Genomic DNA, 21,478 nt, shown 5'->3' with positions numbered 1-21,478 from the left:
GATGGTTGCTTCCCATGACTCTGCCCTCTGGCAAGGTCACTATTTAATCTACCACTTCTTAGGTGACAATATCCAACATAAAAATATCCGATGTCCTCACAAGAGATCTTTTGTCCCAACTCCTGTGATCCTCTGCTCTTGCGTCAGGGCTTCCCAGTGTTCTTCACCCCTTGTATCATGGGGGCTTCAAGTCACCTTCTCCAGGTGCAACCACGTAACATAATTGACCTCTCAGGCTCTGATTATCCCATTCAGGGCCTGTGTGGTATACACGCCCCTTCATGCCCACCAAAAACAACTCCCCAAATATCAGTCATTAAAAAAAAAAAAAGAGCCTTTTACCTTCCCTTTAGTTTCCTCAATTACTTTACTGTTCTTTCTGAATGTTGATATTTTAATGACAACCACAGTAGATGTTAATCTGGAGCTTGTGGAGAGAGTGTTCCGGGAAGCAATCCTCTTTTTAATGTTAAAAAAGTAATTTTTCTTCAATATGCACATTTTAAGGCTTTATTATTAACTTGATAGTGTGGCCTGTCTCATAGCCAAAGACCTTCAATTGGGTCAAATACGATCCTCTGCTAAGCGCACAAGATTCCCATTGATTTCAATGAGAGTGCCTCTGAAAACACTCTTTGGCCCTAATGTTAAAGTTCAGTACCAAGGCTTTTGCATTACCAGCAATGTACATTGGACCTGCAGACAGCCATTACCTTCACTGAAAATTAAGGGAAAAGTCAAAGACAAGGCTGATTTGAACTTTGCTTCCAATTTAGTAGAACCATTCCACCACTTGATAATCAAATAACCTCCTCTGCACAAGTAGAATCTTACCTGCCCCACCCCATCCTCTAAAACTGTTCAACCTGTCTCATTATAAATTCCTAAATCTCAAAACTGGCAAGAAACCAAAAATAAATAAATAATATTGTTAAGGAGAGAGAGAAATTGGCCCCGCCTTATTTGTCATAAGAACAGGTACATTACTTAGGAAGGAGACATTACTTTTGTGGAAATGAATGATGCCGCTCACTCCTTGCTCTCAGGCAAACCTTTTTGTTTGGATGGATTTCTGCCAAAATTTTATAAGATGTTCAATGAGATGCTCTCACCTTTAGTAGCGCAAGTATTACGGCATGAATGGGGAGCTCCAACAATATCATTCCCTTTTGAAGCAACATCCCTCATTCTCTTGTTAAGAAAATGATAGAGCCCCTAAAAATGTTCTTCATTCAGCCCCCTCCAATCTCCCCATTAATCCTGAAGTTTAAAATTGTTCTGAGGACTTTGCAGAAGGAGACTGGAACCTGCATTACTGTTGCTGTGGCTTGCTCTCACGCATGGCATTACTGTTGAGGAAAGATGTGGCTCAGAAAACAAGAATTGCCTTATATGTGGTGTAAGAATGGGTCCTATGCTCAAACTGATCCTTCATTTAGTTGTTCTCACTATTGTAAAAAGGGCATCTGCACAGGTCAGTAAGAGATTTGTGTGTGTTTTGATCTACACACAAAAAAGTCTCTAAAAAGAATCGATTGCTTAAAAGATTCCTGTGATTAGCTGTTATAACAACTATCAGACCCATATCTGTGGCGCTGCACATTCTTTTGATTAAAAAATGTGATTAAAGACTCAGTTGAAATAGTGTATCATCCTCCTGACACGTACATGTCACTCCTCCGAAAGTTAATCCAAGGTGTAAACGAGCAGCAAGAAGAGACTATACCCCTAAACTGCCACTGTCCCAGGTCCATTTGAGACATATGCTGCCAAAGCCACAGCTACAAAGGGCCACAAGTCATTAAGTCCCACTCCATCAACTGCTATTACATGAATTACTGCTATTACTGCCATGTGATGTTCTTTACACTGGCTGAGAACTCTGTGATGAGAGTTGGGATCCTCTAGAGAATCAGCATGTGTTCATGGCTGAGTAACCTCACCAGTTCTCCCATTCATCCTATTCATACTCTTCCCCTAACTCCCTCCACAAATATCAGGTCTGGATATATTACTTGTTCAACTAGTTTAACTTTGCTAGTGTCTAGCAAAGTTATAAATATAAGCTCCCAGGCTCATATTTTGAATGTGTTGGACAAGTTGGCCTATGACTGCAGAGCTGTTAGCTGGCCGCTCACTTCACTTTGAAAGATCTCTTACAATATGTGTTTACTTATGCTAAACAATCTGTTGCACCTTGTGTGTAGCTGTGACACTCTAAGTACCTCTCTCAGATATGAAGAATAGCTCTACGTAGCTTGAAAGCTTGTCTGTCTCACCAACAAAAGTTGGTCCAATAAGAGATATTTTACCTCACCCAGAGGACTGAAACTTCCCTGCTATCATGGTTATAGGAGTTTGAAGCAGGTGGTTGGAAGAAGGCAGTAAAGAGGTTTGACCCTTATGGCCAGGGGTCTAATTGAGTGATTTTACAGTGGGCCAAGTTTTTCTTGAGCTGGCCCTAGTTATCTGTTTGGTCCGTTTTATTTTCAGTAAGATGGAATCTGGAAAATTAGACCATAGTGACATTTGCCTTTCAAACCGCTTTCTGTTTAGGAGAGATACTGCAATGTAAGATTATTCTTAGGATGGCCACATTGTTTATTGTCTCATTTGAAGAGTTTTTTGGGGGGAAGGACAGGAGTGTGTGTGTGTGTGTGTTTGAGAGAGAGAGAGAGTGGTGGACACAAATAAAGCTTTCATTTAGCACTTGAAAATGCTTTTATATTCAGAAAGCAGTCAAGATACTTGGGGGCCTGATTCTGAGCTTCCTTACACTGGTGTAAATCAGGAGCATCATGACTGAAATAAAACTGATGTAAAAGGGGTCAGTATCCAGCCTTGAGAGAAGACATGGATGTTGGATAAGAAGTCCATAAAACATCCCAGAGCTTTAAATAATTGAGTATTTAAACTTATTCTGGTTCAACTCAAAATAGCACTTTTAAGATCTTAATGGTTTTTACTTTAATTAAGCTTGGCCTAGGCTAAGTGCCGATGGGCATATCTGCGTGAGAGAACTATTATAACACCTAGATGAGAACAGAGCTGATTTTTGACCTATGTAAAGAAGCATTCCCTCTAAGAAGCATTCCAGTTATCCTTAAATCAGTCAAGTTCTACTGACTTATTGCACTGCTCACATTCCCCCATGAAACATAACGGATAAAGAGGCTTTTAAAATGTTTTATATAGTGTTGTCCATTAAAGTAAGAAGAGCTTGCAGAAAAAAATGTGGGATTTACACAGTATCTCTGCATCTCCCATTGAAATCAATGGACCCTGTAAAATGACCAACAAATCCCCACAATATTTTTTTCCCCAATAGCTCTCATTGCTTTTTAATTGTACATCTGGGGGAAGAGTTTCAGGAGAACCACACCATTTAACATATTTGTGAAAAATATCATGTCATTCAATGCTTCCAGGATCCATATTGTTTCTAAATGGGAGCATAGCTTCTTAAGGTCAATATGTACAGTGGGACCTTGGGTTAATAAGCCTTGATATATAGCTCAGCATAAATTAATAGCTGTGTATTAGAGAGACAAGGTGAGTGAGGTAATATCTTTTCCTGGACCCACTTCTGGTGGTGAAAGAGACAAACTTTCAAGCTAACCGAGTTCTTCTTCAGGTCTAGGTATTGGTCATTCATCATCTGACACCAATAACCTAAGCTAGAAATCTACTGAAGGGTCATTTTATCCTGACAGCATAAAGAAGAACCAAAATTTTACCTTTCTGATATTGAGTATTTCTTTGTCTAGAAAAACACACTATCCAATTCTCATATGAATAAAAACCAAATGTTTGTACATTGGGAGAGAATTAAGGAGAGAAGTGGGGTCTCGTGCTTGGGCACAGGATTGTGAAAAAGGAGCTCCAATGCAGAGCTGGGTGAATAATCACTTTTTTTGATTTGATGGTCAAATCCATATATAGTCATTTCTGAAAGACTCAAAACAGTGAAACAAGAAACAAATAAACAACAAGAAGTCGTTGTTTCAGGTTGACCTAATCATTTTGTTCTTTCAGGCATTTCAACTGTTTTTTTATTAAAAGCAAAAGAAATTTGGAAATTCCATTCACAAAACCACTGGAGGAAGAGGAGATGATGAGAGTAGGGACTTCAAAAATGTCTCTCCTCCCGAGTGTGTGGCTTAACCACCAGGCTGTAGAGCAGTGGTGGGGAACCTGCAGCCCGTAAGGGTAAACCACTGGCGGGCTGTGAGACAGTTTGTTTATATTGACCGACTGCCAGGGATGTGCTGGCTGCCGCTTCCCGCAGCTCCCATTGGCCGGGAATGGTGAACCGCGGCCACTGGGAGCTGCAGGTGGCCGTGCCTGTGGATGATCAATGTAAACAAAATGTCTCATGGCTCGCAGCTGCAGGTTGCCCACCACTGCTGTAGAGTTTCTCACACACTTTTCCCTCTCTGGCTCAGTGATTATTTAATACTAAGTGGAAGAGCTTCAACAGGACAGACTGAGAGACAAGGCGCTGCTGGGGAAACCTCAGCCAGCTCCTGCCACTCCAGCCCCAATCAGGGGAAATGGATTGGGGCTGGGTAAATAGCTTAGGTTTGCCTAATCACTGTCTGAACCTGCCAGCCTCATTAGGTAGGAGCTCTAAGGCTGGGAGAAAGTGAGTGAAAAGGGGAAGGGGAGGAGGCAGAGACCAGGAGGGAAGCGGGGCTCAGGGAGGGGGTAGGAGCCTGCTATGCTGTTGCTGACCTGGCTTGTGTTAGGCCAAGCCATTGTAAATAGCCTGTATATAGTAGGAAACTGGTGGTGAGAAACGATACAAATAAAGAGCGCGGGTGTTGCACCAGCTTGGAGTGTTGCTGAGTCTGTGAGGAGCGGGGCCAAGGGGATGAATACACAGGGGCATGCCATCAACCCCATTACAGACCCACACCAGAATATCCTATAGCCCAGTGCTTCAAGTACTCTTCTGAGAGATGGGAAACCCAGTACACCCCTTCTCTGAATCTTTCAGAGTAGCAAACTGAACATGGATCTCCCAAATCCCAGGTGAGTGCTCTAAACAGTGGTCTCTAGGGGATGATGAGTATGGTCTCTTGTGAGTCTAGTCTTGTGTGGTTTTTGTTTTGTTTTGTTTTTTTTTGTTTTTTTTTTGCCTGAGACTACTCAGTGAATTCATGCCAAATTTGGGTGGCCAAAACTGCATATTTTGATGAATAAACTGTCCAAAAAGGTTTACCCAAGTCTGCTTCTGAAGTCTAATCTTGACACTAATGCCTTCTGTGGCCTTGGCCAAGTCACTTAAGCTCTCTGCTTAAATTTACTCATCTAACAAACATGATACTTACATGAAAGAGTTGTTGGCTTTCCCACCATATCTCTCAACCTCTGGACTTTGAAATGAGGGATAATCACACTCAAAATTAGTGACAATTATTAAGGCTATGGTTTAGTCAGAGGTCACGGTAGTCACAGATTCCGTGACTTTACTGAGCCTCTGTGACTTCTTCAGCTGAATCCGGGATTGGAGGCGGGACTGTGCACCCCTGCCCTGCTGCAACAGGGGCTGGATGGCTGGAACCAGGTCCCTGCAGCTTACAGGGTGGCTGCAGCTGATCTGTATACCCCTGTCCTCCAGCTCCAGAGTGAGGGCTGTGCGCCCCCTGTGGCTGCACACCAGCCCCGTGGCTTCCGCCAGGGCCCTGCACCGCCCTTGTGGTGTCCCAGGGCCGTGCACTGCTCCTCCTCTCCCATGGCTGCAGCCGGGGCTTGGCAGGGGCTGCAGCCAGGGCCGCACACCCCTGTCCCGCAGCAGCGGCCAGCTCCAGAGTGGGGTCTGCGCATCCCCCGTTCTGTCCCCTGCTGCAGCAGCTGGAGCCGGGACTGTGTCCCCACCATGGCAGGGGTCCCAGCCTTTCAGTCACCTCCCCCACCCACGGGACATTCAAATAAATGAATAAATAAATAGAAAAGCGGCCGTGCCGCCCTAGGATTGGGCAGAATGCTGCCCCCTAGTATCTGTCGCCCCAGGCACGAGCTTGCTCGGCTGGTGCCTGGAGCCAGCCCTGTGTGCCACAGAGACTCCCTGTGTGACCTAAAATTTTTTTAACTTCTCTGTATTTCAGATCTCTATATGTAAATGGGTGGTATTATACTTCCTTTCTCCCTCAGTTTGAGTCTTGTCTATTTCCGTAGTCACTAGATGAAGAGCTTACAATCTTTTACTATGTGTCTGCACAGTACCTAATACAAAGCCGTTCCAGTGTTGGGGCCTCTAGGTGCTTCTGTAATATAAATAAGAGGATTAATAGTTTAAAATGTTGTGATCAGGAAAAGCACTATATGAAAGCTAAATGTCATTGAGGCATCTTGTGTCTAAATTGCCTTTTTATTTGAAAGTGTCTCCTGCAAGTTCTGACAATAGCTGTAAAGCCATTGACAGATATTTCAAAAATATCCTTGAAAAATTGATTAAACAGTCTGAGAATTCCTGATACACTAAAATTGCTCTTGAAAACTTTTTGGAAAATTTACTATTATTTAAAGTGCTTAATTCAACTTTCTTGTTAATTGCATGTTGTCTCTAATTAGTGTGTTCCAGTTTAGGCCTGAAGAGTTGTAATTAAAAAAAAAATAGTCTCTCCTAATCAGTCTATCACTTTATCAAATTCTAGCACAGTCGTTCCACTATTAGATATGTTAATAGTATCTAGCTCTGCCCTGTTCTGGTTGAAGTCAAATATAGCAATTCCAATTAAGCTTCTTCCAAATTAATTTTAGAACTAGGTTTCTGGATTCCCTGGTATCATAAGTCACTTTAGCCCGCATGTGTTCCTCTAGCAGCTGCAAGTGATTGTGAATCAGAATTACCTGAGGGTCTGCTGCCCTGTAAGTCCCCACAGGTGATTTAGGGCCTAAAGATGTAGATAGATGCCTAGTGGAATTTTCAAACATGGGAGTCAGCCACCTAACTTGCTTGGGCACCTTTGAATATCATACTGGTTGCCTAGCTGCATCTTCAGATGCCTAAATACCTTTGAAAATCTGGTCCAAAATGCTTATTCAAACCACGTCTGAACATACTGATTATCCTAAGTCCTCAAAGCAGGACAGGCTATCACAGGGGAACATGATTTGAAATGGATAGGTCGATCTAAATTTTAAGCATAGACCAGGGCTCGACTCAGTTCAGTTCAGCTAAGATAGGGTTTATTTAACTTGCTTCATATGAGAGAGGTGTTTCTCTTACCAGCACAAACATAGAGAAATAAAAATATGAAAAGAAAGAGTCCCCCACATCCAAATTCAGACAATGCACTTTTCCTAGCAGTATAATGACTTATAAGTGGCTCCTTTTAAAAAATGCTTTCTATCCCGGCAGTTGAGTGAGAATCATGGACTTGTGCGATACTGATGCTTCACAACGACTCTGAAAGAAAATAGAGACATTGACCAGGGGAAGTAATTGTGAGACCATAATCATTCAGACAAGAACTAGAGCAATAGCGTCCTTAAATGCTGAGAATCACAAAGGCAGCATGATGTGTGAAACTTATGGGTACTTACGCAAATGGATTATAACTATAACATCCCACTTCATAAATTCATTTTTTATTCCCCATTGCTATCTAGGTCATGGAATTACTCAAAAACAGCCAGGGAGCTACAACTACCATCAGTTTTTTTCCAGTTTTTAAGTTGTTGCTATATTCATTTTCCTGCATGTACAGCACCACAAAATCAGTGAAGGTAATAGTTAATACCAATCACAGGACAGGCTGTATGGTGAGAAGCTCCACGTAAGACTAAAGCCTTTTATTAAAAGTATACCTGGCATATCTTTTACAACTCCTAAACTACAGCAGGAGTATACCTGTCTTTTGAAGTTTATCACCTTTCTACATGTTTATGGGCTGCAAATGGCAATGTTTAACAAAGTAGATGCTGGAAGTGTTAATGTCATTACTACATTGAAGCTAGAGTCACACTCCTTCTTGCTGGCAAAGTAAGGTACACTTCCCTCTGCCAACCTGGCCCACTCTACCCCAGAAGCATTTGCATCGAGTAAGGATAGTGATGGGGGTAAAAGTTAGGAACTGAGTCACCAGTCCACCCAATCTTAATCAATTTTGCCTTTATTTATACAATTTCAGATAGAATTATTGCCCATTATAGTGACTGGACATATATTTATGCCAGACAAATAATAAGACAAGACAGAAGTGGTAAAAGTGTTCAAATTACCACATTCTGGGGTACCGCTTGGATGTTTTTCCAACTTCCATGATTGCCGCCGCCACCTTTGATCCCTTGGTCTGGTTCTTCAGTATCATTTTTCAGTTTCTGGTCTGGTGTTTCTCCAGTTTAGGCCCATGTTCACCAAGGTCTTTTTTACATTTCTACAGTACGGATTACTTAATTTTTGTCTAATTGGCTTTTAGCACATCAACTCTTTGAATTTTAGATAACCCGTACATTACACTCAGTTACCTAATGTCTCTATTTTTTCTGCTGGATTTGCAGTTTCTGGGTCATGTAATTTTATGTCACCCTGCCCTGGGTCTTCCCAGAATTTTTTTTTTAAATTTATCATTCCATATTTATGTATCTCTCACTTCTTCCAACAAAACAGATTACCTTTGTTCTGTCAACAATAACATCATTTTAAACAAATCAACAATTCTATGTAAATGAAGAACTGGTAAAACCACACTTATGCCGACAAAGCTATGGCCTAAGTGTTATGTCATCTGGGCTCATTCAGTATCCATAATTACAAATAATTAAAAGTGTAACTAACAAAGCTTTTAATTGTACCATTTATCAAATCCTTCATTTTATATTTCAGTGTTATAAGTCAATAAATATTGCTCTGTGCTACCCTCGATCTGTTAGAAGGAGGTGCGGTGTTATGGAAAAATTGATGATTCTTCAGTGCCAATATTTCTTCTTTAAACTTGGGTTTTTCCATTCAAAGTCAAGTTTTGTTTGTAAATGCTTAGAAAGAAATGTCATTAGAAATTTTCCTGTCAATGTATTTTGAGGGGCATCTCAAATTTAGGGACTTGATATTTAGTTGCTTTTAATGATACCTATTAATAACATAATATTTCAATATTATTTATTATATATTTATTATAGTTCTGCTGCATGCTTTCACTCATGATTTCTCTCCAGGTGGTGGTGAGGGAACAGTATTTCTATATTTTCACTGAAGGCTTCATAAGATGATGCACCATTGCCAGAGGCTGCAATGAAATGTTTGGAATCACCATGTACCCTGTCTGGCCAGACTAAGCCTCTTCTTGCACAGAACCCCTGCACTTTTCCCTGAAGCAGCCCCGTCAAAGGGAGGGAGAAGTCAACATGTACTGCTGTAACGTCCCACTGATGGATCTTCTGCTTGGAGGGACCCTTACTCAAGAGTTTGCATCAGTGCACATAGACATATTTGTATCACTGAATACTACAGCACTGTGTAAACTCAACTCAAACTGCAAAAGCCTAACTTTGACTTTGAGTAGCATTCACAAACCAGCAGAAGTTACCTTCATCTGTGAATTTTCTGTACACGGTATATATAATTTCCTGTATTTGGTGAGCCACAAACTTTAAGAAGAAACTGCTTTAGATCAATTTTAGGTTCATGGAGTTTATACAGAGCAAGTCACATAGTGGAAACCACATGGTAACTCTCCTATGTATTGGATTAGTTTAGCTCATACCACATTACCAGGAAAGTTCAGAGCATCTCATCAAAATCCATTTTCACTTGTTTTCCAAGGGAGAAGTACCTCTTTTTAGTTAAGAAGTCTGTGTCAGCTGAAAAAAGTTGGGCAGAGGTGCAGGGACCAAAAACCTTCTATCCTTGCCCTTCTGAGTGACTGATTCTGGCAGCTAGTGTCCTAATAGCCATTATTACCTCAGTTAGTTACCTCTTCCTGCTTTTGGGTCTTGTGCATTTGTGTTCTGGCTTCGTCAAAATACAGTAGTATTATGTTACAACCTTCCAGAAAGAGTGTTTTGGTTTTTTTTTTTTAATCTAACTTCTCTGTATCTATGCTGTGGAAATAACATTTTCCATCACAATATTTATTTCCCTGAGTTCAGAATTATGACATCAGAGTTGAGGCCTCATGCCACTTCTGCTATTGCATATTAATGAATTGGTTTAGTCCAGTTCAACTGTATATAAATTCATTGAAACTAAACCTTACCTATAGTTTTGTAGTGGGTTTCAGCCCTGGGAAAAGTTGTTTCAGTAGGAACCTTTATGATTTCATGGCCCAACAATCTTGGAAAGGTTTGCCTTGCTTTTCTACATTCCCATTTGTTCCTGAATATTGTTACCTAGAATGTTTGCTCTGTATTGATTCATGACTCAAACTGAAGGGCGAGGTAGACATGCCGAAGGGTAGGGATAGGGTCCAGAGTGACCTAGACAAATTGGAGGATTTGGCCAAAACAAATCTGATGAGGTTCCACAAGGACAAGTGCAGGGTCCTGCACTTAGGATGGAGGAATCCCGTGCCCTGCTACAGGCTGGGAACCGACTGGCTAAGTGGCAGTTCTGCAGAAAAGGACCTGGGGATTACAGTGGATGAGAAGCTAGATATGAGTCAACAGTGTGACCTTGTTGCCAAGAAGGCTAACGGCGTATTGGGCTGCATTAGTAGGAGCGTTGCCAGCAGATCGAGGCCACACCTGGAGTATTGTGTCCAGTTTTGGTCCCCCCCAATACAGAAAGGATGTGGACAAATTGAAGAGAGTCCAGTGGACAGCAATGAAAATGATTAAGGGGCTGGGGCACATGACTTATGAGGAGAGGCTGAGGGAATGAATGAATGGACTATAAGGTGGAGAGAAAGCTGGCTAGATAGTCGGGCTCAACGGGTAGTGATCAATGGCTCCATGTCTAGTTGGCAGCCAGTATCAAACGGAGTGCCCCAAGGCTCGGTCCTGGGGCTGGTTTTGTTCAATATCTTCATTAATGATCTGGAGGATGGCGTGGACTGCACCCTCAGCAAGTTTGCAGATGACACTAAACTGGGAGGAGCGGTAGATACGCTGGGGGGTAGGGATAGCATACAAAGGGACCTAGACAAATTAGAGGATTGGGCCAAAAGAAATCTGATGAAGTTCAACAAGGATAAGTGCAGAGTCCAGCACTTAGAAGAATCCCATGCACTGCTACAGACTAGGGACTGAATGGCTAGGCAGCAGTTTTACAGAAAAGGACCTAGGAGTTACAGTGGATGAGAAGCTGGATATGAGTCGACAGTGTGCCCTTGTTGCCAAGAAGGCTAACAACATTTTGGGCTGTATAAGTAGGGACATTGCCTGCAGATCGAGGAATGTGATCATTTCCCTCTATTCAACATTGGTGAGGCCTCATCTGGAGTACTGTCTCCAGTTTTGGGCTCCACACTACAAGAAGGATGTGGAAAAATTGGAAAGAGTCCAGTGGAGGGCAACAAAAATGATTAGGGGGCTGGAGCACATGACTTATGAGGAGAGGCTGAGGGAACTGGGTTTATTTAGTCTGTGGAAGAGAAGAGTGGCGGGGGGGGTTCCAAAGAGGATGGAGCTTGACTGTTCTCAGTGGAGGCAGATGACAGAACAAGGAGAAATGGTCTCAAGTTGCAGTGGGGAAGGTCTAGTCTGGATATTAGGGAAAACTATTTCACTAGGAGGGTGGTGAAGCACTGGAATGGGTTACCTAGGGAGTGGTGAATTCTCCATCCTTAGAGGTTTTTAAGGTCTGGCTTGACAAAGCCCTGTCTGGGATGATTTAGTTGGGGTTGGTCCTGCTTTGAGCAGAGGGTTGGACTAGATGACCTCCTGAGATCTCTTCCAACCCTATGATTCTATGATATGCAACTCACACTGCAGACATTTATGAGATTGTTGTGAAACATGTATAAATCCAGTGCTGTGGTAGTTTACAGGCAGATGATATTTTGAGCTTTAGAGAGACTAGGTGGATGAAGTAATTTATTTTATTGGATCAACTTCTATGGGTGAAAGACAAGCTTTTGAGTTTATGCTCTTCTTCAGCTCTGTGTTAGCTCGAAAGCTTGTCTTTCTCACCAAGTTGGACTAATAAAAGATATTACCTGACCCACCTAGTCTCTCTAATATCCTGGGATCAACATGGCTACAACAACACTGTATACAATTTTGGTCTTTATTACTTTCGGGCTAGATCCAAAAAGGTTGGTTGGACTGAGAGGTTCAACGGCTAACATTTAGGTGTCCTGCCACCTAGTGGAATCCAAACCAGCCCCAGGTTAGGCTCCCAGGCTCCCAATACAGTGCATGAGGAGAATTAGGTGCCTCAGAATGGGATTCACAAAAGCCAGTATCCTGCCCAGTTTTATACATGCTTGCAAAAGAAGTTATGCCTTAAAGGCTTTCATGCACATTGATTAACAATAAAAATTGTGTAACTTAGAAGCCTTTAAAACGAAAGCTGTGAATTGTTTCTGGTTGTGTTAATTACAAGAGGGATTGTGAGTTTATACAACTAAATAATTGCTACAGATGTGTTTTTGAATAATGTTCTATTAATGTAAAATTATTCTCTTTTCCTAACCCATGTTCCCAATTCTACTTTAAAGAAAATGGCTTTTCTAAATGATGAATCTTTAAATTGTAAACCTCAGATGAACAAAATATCTGTATATGAATTGAATTTAAAGAGAATTCATTTCCTGTATCTAATACCACATAAATGTATTATTTCTATTGTGGTTTGACCCTGGGCTCCTTCTTAATAATCATCTTGATGGAGATTTAGGCTGTCTCTAAAGTGTAGTATATTACAGAGATATCCTTATAGTACTTTGGGTGGGATGTCCAGAGTAAGAAGGAAGAGGGGGAAAGATCTCATATTTATTATTTTTCTACCTGTATTGGATGTACAAAGTCAAACTAGATGATAAATATCTGGAACATTATTTAACATTAATCTGGGTCTTGGTGGAGATCAGAAACATCTGGAGCATTATTAAATGTTGAGTTTAATAAAGGTGCAAAGAGGTAATGTAGAATGCTGCCAATTGTGTCATTCTATGGTATTACATTACATAGCCAAAGAGAGCTTTATAGTCAGATCAGGGCCAAAGTGAGCCAGAAATGACATATGGCTCAGAAAAAAAAATGACAAGAATAAACTAAGCTTACTTGCTGGAAGAAAGCCAGATGCATTTTCTGAGCTGTATTGGCAAAGGCGAACATTGTTAGATACCAAAAAAAATTACTGCAACACAAGGCAGTGGTTGGTGAAACTGGTTTGAGAGATTGAGGCATATTATATAGGTATCATGGCCCTACATCTCTGCTGTATTGAGAATGTTTTATACTGTACTATCAGCAGCCCAAGAGCGAGCATAGCTATCCACAGGAGGATTAGCCAGTGTTAAAATGGTTGATCTAATGGTCCCTTCTAGACCTTAAAATATATGGATCTGTGAATCACTCTAGCATAAAGGGGAACCTCTGGTGACATAGAGCTGGTGTAGTGGCTCTTAAATCATTCCATTCCCTGTGGCTAGCATAGGGGACATGGCTGGGGGATGAGGGACATGGCCATCATGTCTCTGAGACCTCTGGTGATTGCTGTCCAAAGTAATCATCCACTGGGGCCATTGGCGGCTAGTGTCAGTTCAACCAGATTTTAGGTTATGCTAAGGGCCCAGCCTGGTGCACAACTGGCCTCCTGCCTCCTGAACTTTACTGTTTGCTCCTCAGCCATAGTCCAGGAGAGCTGGCAAATGTGTTATGTTTACCTAGCGTAGGCTTCTCTTTAATGTAACTGCTTTTCAGTAATGTGTCTACTTACATTTCTTTCAGAACTTCTAAGAAAAAAATATTCAGTCATTTAAAAATAATACCAAAGTAGTGGGTCAATTGTCTATAAGGCATTCCATGGGCTTGCAGCCAAATCCATCCTAAATTCTGCATCCTTGGGACCACCTTGGTCCCTTTTCGGGTCATCAGACCATGCTGCTTATAGACCAAAGGGCCTGGAATTTACAACATGGAATATCTGGACCAGACCTCCAAAATGAATTCAGAGTAGAGATGAGTGGCTAACCTCTGAGGGGGTAAGCAAGATGTATAATATAGATAATTCTTTTAAGATGCTGAATATGAAATTCTCATAAGCACTCCTGACCAGGGCTAAAAGGATTTGCATGTGGTCAGTCAATCAGTGCCCGTCAATCAATAAACTGTGATTGGCAAGAACCTAAATGTGGAAAGCAGCCCTGTACAGACAGCCATAAAGCTCCAGCATCTTTGGGTACATCTACCCAGGGATAACAGACCCATGGCTGGTCCGGTTTAGGTGACTTGGTTTCACGGGGCTAATGAAAGCTGTGTAGATTCTTGCAGGGTCCCAGACTAATGTCTATACAGCAACTTTTCAGTCCAGAGCCTGATCCCCATGAGCCCAAGTCAGCTGACCAGGGGCAGCTGTGGAGTTTTTCTCGCTGGGTAGAAGTACTCTTTATTTCTATCCTCCTTGTGTATTTTTGGGATAACAGTTTATAGCACTTTCCCCCTGAAATACCATCCATATAGTATTTTCACTGAAGTTTTGCAAGATCTTATTTCTAGGAGAATGGGACTTAGCCTAAGGGACGCTGAAGCCCTGGACTGACTCAAGCTCTTTCCGCAGCCTGAACATGACATCTCTGTGTCATGTCCTATCTCTACACATTTTAATTTTCGAAGGTTTTATTTTTATATGATCACATAGCTGTGAAGCTAACCTACACTAATCGATGCAAACAAAACCACCAAGCACCAGGATACTGTTCCTGCATATGAAACTAAAAGGGGTACATCCACAAGGTGCTGCTTTTCCTTATCCCTCATGAGACACTTACTGAGAAATTGCTGTGCTGCCATATAATACCTGTTTTCATGAAGCCAGTCTGACAGCAAGTTATGCCCTTTCCCTTTAGGACTGAGTTCAACAGAAATTAAATGCAGACATTGACACAGCAGAATGTTATGGATTTGGCTTTTTTACTCAACTGAGCTATTTATCAGAAAACTTAACTGGCTAGTAGAACCATTTGAGTCTGTATCTGTTTGGACCAGCCCTATGAGAGGAACAATCTACCCTCATCCCATCTTTTCACAAGCCTTTATGTTGAACTTGTGGACAAATATTATCTTTCTACAGTCACATAACTCATTTTTTAAACAAAAGCATTTCCTGGATTAATTTATATCTATGCAGTATCTGCAGTTCACCAGCCCAGGGCCTAAACCTTACTCAGAAAGTTAATTTTTTTCTTTAAAATATTCTGCCTCATCTGATGCTGTGGAAAGAGAGGAAGAGTTATTTCTTTATCCTGGGTCAATGTATTTAACTTTTAATTTTACTTTTTCTTACTGCTTTAGGACTTTCCTTATCTGATCAGCAGCAGACTAGCTGTCAGTCCCAAAATCCTATTATTTCTCACATCTATGATAGTTGGTTTCCCCTGAGCATGCTTACTGAAGTCCAGTTGGTGCCTCTGCCTTTTACTGCTTCTCAGGAAGGCCTTTGGTAGACCATTGACTTCAGTGGAGTCACTCCTGTTCTATAGTGGCATGGAAGAAGCATCAAGTCTCTCATCTCTACATTTCTTTATATTGGTCTTTCTCTTACAATACTCTCTTGCCTGAGGGTATTTAAAATGTTTTCTTTTTTATGCAACAATATTTGTTTCAGCAAAGAAAGATGCTCGGAATACCATAATCTCCCCCCCCCCCACCCCAAACAGTGTTTAGAGCCCTATGTACAAAGAACTATGATTGTCATTTCTAGCATCTGTTTGTTAAAGTCATTCCCTCGAAGTAGTGATGTGCACAATTCACTGGGGATGACTACTCTTTTTTTAGCATACATATTTTAATTGGTAGTCATGATCTTAAACAGCTATTAAGTTCCATTATCTGATGGCTGAACAAAGGTTGTATTACTTGCTTTTTATAATGACTTCCAGAAGAGAGGTCCAATAACTGGGCCCTTATTCACCAGAAATGTCCCACTATAATCAGCAGGATTTTCACATAAGCAAGAGCAATAGGATTGGGCCCCAATTAATTTCTAGAACATGATACACTTCTACCCGGATATAACACGAATTCGGATATAACGCGGTAAAGCAGCACTCCGAGGAGGGTGGGGCTGCGCACTCCGGTGGATCAAAGCAAGTTCGATATAACGCGGTTTCACCTATAACATGGTAAGATTTTTTGGCTCCCAGGGACAGTGTTATATGGAGGTAGAGGTCTAATACTTTATATAGTGTTACAAAAGGGGCTGATTGTTGGGATAGCCTTCGAGACCTCTTCCACTCAGTTCCCCGAGAACTCAGTTCAACCCTGGTCTCATCTCGCAGGTTCCTTTAATGGAATTTGATGTAGTAACCCAAATTCCTGCACCAATAGGTGGTGGTGTGAAGCTAATGATCTAGACCAGGGGTAGGCAACCTATGGCACGTGTGCCGAAGGCGGCACGCAAGCTGATTTTCGGCGGCACTCACACTTCCCGGGTCCTGGCCACCGCTCTGGGGGGCTCTGCATTTTAATTGAAGCTTCTTAAGCATTTTAAAAACCTTATTTACTTTACATACAACAATAGTTTAGTTATATATTATAGACTTATAGAAAGAGACCTAAAAACGTTAAAATGTATGACTGGCACGCGAAACCTCAAATTAGAGTGACTAAATGAAGACTCGGCACACCACTTCTGAAAGGTTGCCGACCCCTGATCTAGACTTTCCTAGTAAGCCATGCACCTACAGCGGGGGCCAGGAGCAGCTTCGATACGTGTTTAACCAGTTGCAGTGAGTCAGAAGAAGCTGAAGAAAAAAAGCTGTAGGTAATTTTGGCTTGTGGGTCTAGGTTGGTCCCTGGAAAAAGCTGAGTCGCCTCTTGACCCAGAGCGGAGGTGCTGGGCCTAAGGATTCTCCAAGAGTGGGTTGCTTTCGTGCTCTTTGTTCCCAGCCATGCTTTAAAAATCTGGAGTCTAGTACATTTGTATCCTGATTTCTGTCACTGATTTCTGCTGCGATCAGGAAAACTGAGGTGCAAGACTCCGAAAATCTGCCACCGTTTGGCGGTGAGGCAATGATAGTTAACCTTTTAAGGCGTTGTGATTCGATATCATGTTTCCTCAGTACAACTCTGTCTCTCCTAGTCCTTTCTATTAGTTTAAGTGTGAAGATAATTATGTGTTTCTCCAAATTTTAAATGGCTTATGTCTATTGGTGAAAGTGGAGAAAAATGGTTTGTTATACAGGAATTCAGTCTTCAGAATTCTGTCCACCAATATTGGACTCACAGAGCCATATATATTAATGTTTTTGTGGGGCATGAAGTGTGATCTGTATGCAGTAAACATAACAAAATGGCACCTACATATTAGCACCTATGAAGGGGTTAAACTGTGTACAACAATGCAAAAAGTGGGATTAGCAGTCCTTGCTACCACATAGGGGAATTGTGCTTGTCCATCTGTTCTGGACTGAACATTAATTGTTGGTGAAATGTCAGAAACTGAAAGCCCTGAGGTCAAATTCCCATCTCATTTAACATGTATGGAACTTGGTTTGAATTAAGTGGGGTTGTACTCATGAAGTGAGAGTAAGATCTAGTCCAAATATTTACACTAATAGCATAAAAGTGACTGCTTGCCTACTGCTTTCCTCACTGTGCCCTTGTGCAGTGTTTCACAGTTGTTCAAGGCACATGTGCTAAACTGGAGCATTTAAACTGACTTCTTTCATAAGGCAGGATCTGGGCAAGAAGAGGTCTTTAAATTTTCTCAGGTGCTAAACTGTGGAAAGGAAATTACAAAAAAATAAAAGGCAAAAATTGTGAAGATTGGTTCAAGGAGTATGCTGTATTAATTGTTATAGGACAGGGAGAGATTGATTTGCCTTGCATTACCTATAAATATGCTCACAGCCAGCCATGTGCACTATGTTGGATCATGTCTGATGTATACATGTAACACACAAGTCAAAAGCATTGGGTTAGGACTCTTATGGACCTCAGACATTTGGGATGGGCTTGTCTGACTTGGGAAAGTATGAAATAGACTGCCCTTGTATGAGTATGAGGGAAAGAGAGAGTGTGACTCCTTTGAGTGACTTCTCTTATTAAGTATCCAACATATTATTTACTGTCTCACCGTAAGGGAGTTCTCCTTTGGCTTGGGCAGTAAAGGCTTCTGGTTTTGGTGCTGAAAGACCCTTCTAAGATCCCATGAGGCCCATGTGGTTTGTTTGTATCAAAGAATGTGGGTTGTCACAACATCTTTCTTGCCTCAGATGTTTGCAAACTTGTTCAGAAACAATCTTCTGCATGTGCAAAAGAAAGTATTAGTATTTATTTGAAGTTACAAATTACAGCGGGCTGCACCCTTTCTTTGCTCTGCATGACTACCCTATTGGCACTGGTGGGTCAGGGAGAGCAAATTCTAAAACCAAGGACCCCTCACTATGTCAGCAACTTCCTCTCATTTATTCCATGAATACTCCATCTCAGGTGGCTCTGCTGATCTCGTCTATGACCATATGTCACGGAGAAAGACAATCTCTCAGGTGTCCAGGTCCCAAACCATTTAAGGCATTTATAATTTAAAACTGACACCTCAAGTTCTACTCAGGAGCTTATTGAAAGCCAATGAATATTATGGTGCACCAGTTTAATGTGCTCCCAAGGTGCAACTCAGTAAATAGATCACAGCATTCTGCACTTGCTTCAACTTCTAAATACTCACAAAATGTAATCCCTCATAGAATGTATGATAGCAATCTAATCTTGAGGTGACAAAGGCCTGGATAATTGTGTTAAGGTCAATATCAGAGAGAAAAAGTTGGAACTTGTCTTGCCAGATGCAGATGGAGAAAGTGCTGTTTCATGTGGGGGAGGGAGAGAGGAGAGAGCAATACCAACCATGTACCACCTTGATGTATTTTTCTGTTCTATACTGCGATGGTGCAGTATGAAATCCTAGACAAAATAAAAACTATGCATTATTTCTGTTGACAAACTTAAAGTCCCATTTGGCTAATGTTAACAGGAGCTACCCGTGTAACCAAAGGAGAATATATGCTTACATGGAGCAGTAGTTACAGAAGCATTCATTTAATATTGTTACAAATTACTGTTGATTTTTATGAGTGATAGGAGAGCAGTTTGCAGATGAACTACTGTATAGAGGAAGAAATGCTGTTCAGTTTAAGAAGGAATACTTTGAGCCTTTGGCAGTTTTGTAAATGTTTTTCATTACAAATAAGAAGTTTAACATTATACATTAAAAGCTTGTGTATTTAAACCTTTATGGTTCATACCACTTTAGGTAGAATTATAGTAAATTGCCACATTTTATTTCTGTAAGTATCTTGTAAAAGTGCCAGTTGATATTGTCCTGAAGTTTATGTTCAGCACACATTAACACCAGTCATATTTTGGACAGCTTGTATAAGCTCAATTTGATTGTCTCTTAGGGAAATAAAATTGTTTAAAAAAGACATCTCTATTAAAAAGATCTAGGAATTACGTACTTTTTGAATAATTAAATTAACTACAGAGAGGAGAAGGATGATAATCAGCTCACATATAGTGTGATTATAACAATCTGCAGAATCATTTCTTGTATTAATACATTTTTCTGGGATTATATGTAATTATGAAACATTTTTTTTTAATCTCTGTAGGAGCTTGGAAGTAACAGCCCTCCGCAGAGGAATTGGAAGGGAATTGCAATTGCACTGCTGGTGATTCTAGTTGTATGTTCACTCATCACTATGTCTGTCATTCTTTTAACCCCAGGTAATCTCTTTGTCTCTCTCTCTCTCTTTCTATATATATATATATGTATGTGTGTGTAATAAAATGTAATTTCTTACTGAAGACATTTTGATTCATAATGTAATCTTGAAAATGACTTAAAAGTATAACATTAACTCTTGTCTTTGTGCATTTTACTTCTGACTACTTGAATTTCAGTATCCCAAGCAGGCACAGAATGACCTAATTGATGCAAAGTTGGGACCTGCCATTATACACCCACTCAAAATCCCCCTTGGCTTGAGTATATGTGAAATTAATTAAAGTCATGCATGGTTGCCTCCTAGTGTATTTTCAGATCCCTTGGTATATATAGAAAACTTGGTTTTAAAATGTGCTAATACTGAACATGAAATGTTTATATCCAGCCACATCAGTGTATATGTGTCTCTCACTGTCATATATACACAATAAATTAGAGAGAACTGAAGCTATTTATTTAACAACTGATTTGCAAAAATAATATGAATATGCCTATTAATCAAGTCCTGGACAATGTAAGTTCCTACACATGGAGGGTTTGATTTTGTTGCAAGTTCTCTTTATTCTAATTTACCCAAGAAATATTTTTAGAGGAAATCCTTTTTCTGTTGGGATAGCAAACATTTAAACAGGGATAGAAGCCCAGATAGAAGGCAACATATGTTGCAAAGAAAAGAAAAATATCATTGATTTCTCCCAATCAGACAGAGGTTATTTAAAATAAGTGAACTGAGAAGCCTATATCAGTGGTAAATATTGGTCTGAAAATATTCTGTATTGGAAATGTTATTCATTTGGTTTGTATTTGAATGTGCTTTTTAAGTTGCATAGCCTTGGAATTTGCAAACCATTGATGAAGCTATATATTTTCCTGATTAATTTTCACTCAGTTGCATTTGTATATTTTTTGCATAATTACCTAGTATACTTTATGAATCGATATGTATATAATCAATAATTAGATGTTACGAATTCATTTGTATATTTTAGTTCTTGAGGTTTAGGTTAATTCAGCATTAATTGAATCATCACACTGGAAAGCTTAGATATGATGGACCAAATTTAAGTTAGACTCCTAACAACCCTGTTAGTCTTCCTTAGCCTATGGTTATGTTGATGTAATTTACACACTATGGAGCTGGAAGAAAGTGTAAACAGGTTGTGAAAAATTCCTATAGCTCATAACCAAGGGACAAGTAGAGGTGCTATCTAGGCAAGTAAAAGAGTCAGATTATCTGGCCACTGGAAAAGGGCTACAAAGTAGGCAGAGAATGGGCTGAATGATAGCAGGCACAGAAGCTCAGACCTGCTTCTCAGACAGGGAGGTGGCCAGATTGTCTGGGAAAGGAGCAAAGAGGATGAGGCTGCCACTTGGGACGAAAGGTGGCTGAACAGAGCATGCTGGAGTGCTAAACTGTGCTGCTTTCCCTGTATTATGGAGATATCCACTATGTACACCCAAGGTTGGGAAGCTTGTGGCCACCACCCTCAAGAGAAAATGCAGGGTAGTGGTGGTTGATGACTCCCTTCTAAAGAGGGCAGAGGGCCTGAGCTGGCATCCCAGGAGATGTGGTGCCTGCCAGGGGCCCATATCTGAGATGTTATGGAAAGATTGCTGAGGATCATCTGGCCCTCAGACTATTAC

General features: G+C 40.8%; 1 protein-coding gene across 4 annotated transcripts in view; it reads left to right on the top strand.

Annotated features, from left to right (window-relative positions):
* DPP10 (dipeptidyl peptidase like 10) overlaps window positions 1–21,478 on the top strand; it is a 391,015-nt gene that overhangs the window by 63,700 nt on the left and 305,837 nt on the right. For 2 of the 4 annotated variants that reach the window (XM_065561599.1, XM_065561598.1), the window contains exon 2: window positions 19,719–19,833. The exons of the other annotated variants lie outside the window; for them this stretch is intronic. In XM_065561599.1, the coding sequence (XP_065417671.1) occupies window positions 19,719–19,833 (115 nt within the window). The remainder of the gene's footprint in view (window positions 1–19,718; window positions 19,834–21,478) is intronic. 4 annotated transcript variants of the gene reach the window in all.

The sequence above is a fragment of the Chrysemys picta genome, chromosome 11, assembly GCF_011386835.1.
Source record: "Chrysemys picta bellii isolate R12L10 chromosome 11, ASM1138683v2, whole genome shotgun sequence".
Lineage (NCBI taxonomy): Eukaryota > Metazoa > Chordata > Testudines > Emydidae > Chrysemys > Chrysemys picta.
Note: the sequence above shows the minus strand (reverse complement) of the source record. Positions and strands in the feature narration are given on the sequence as shown.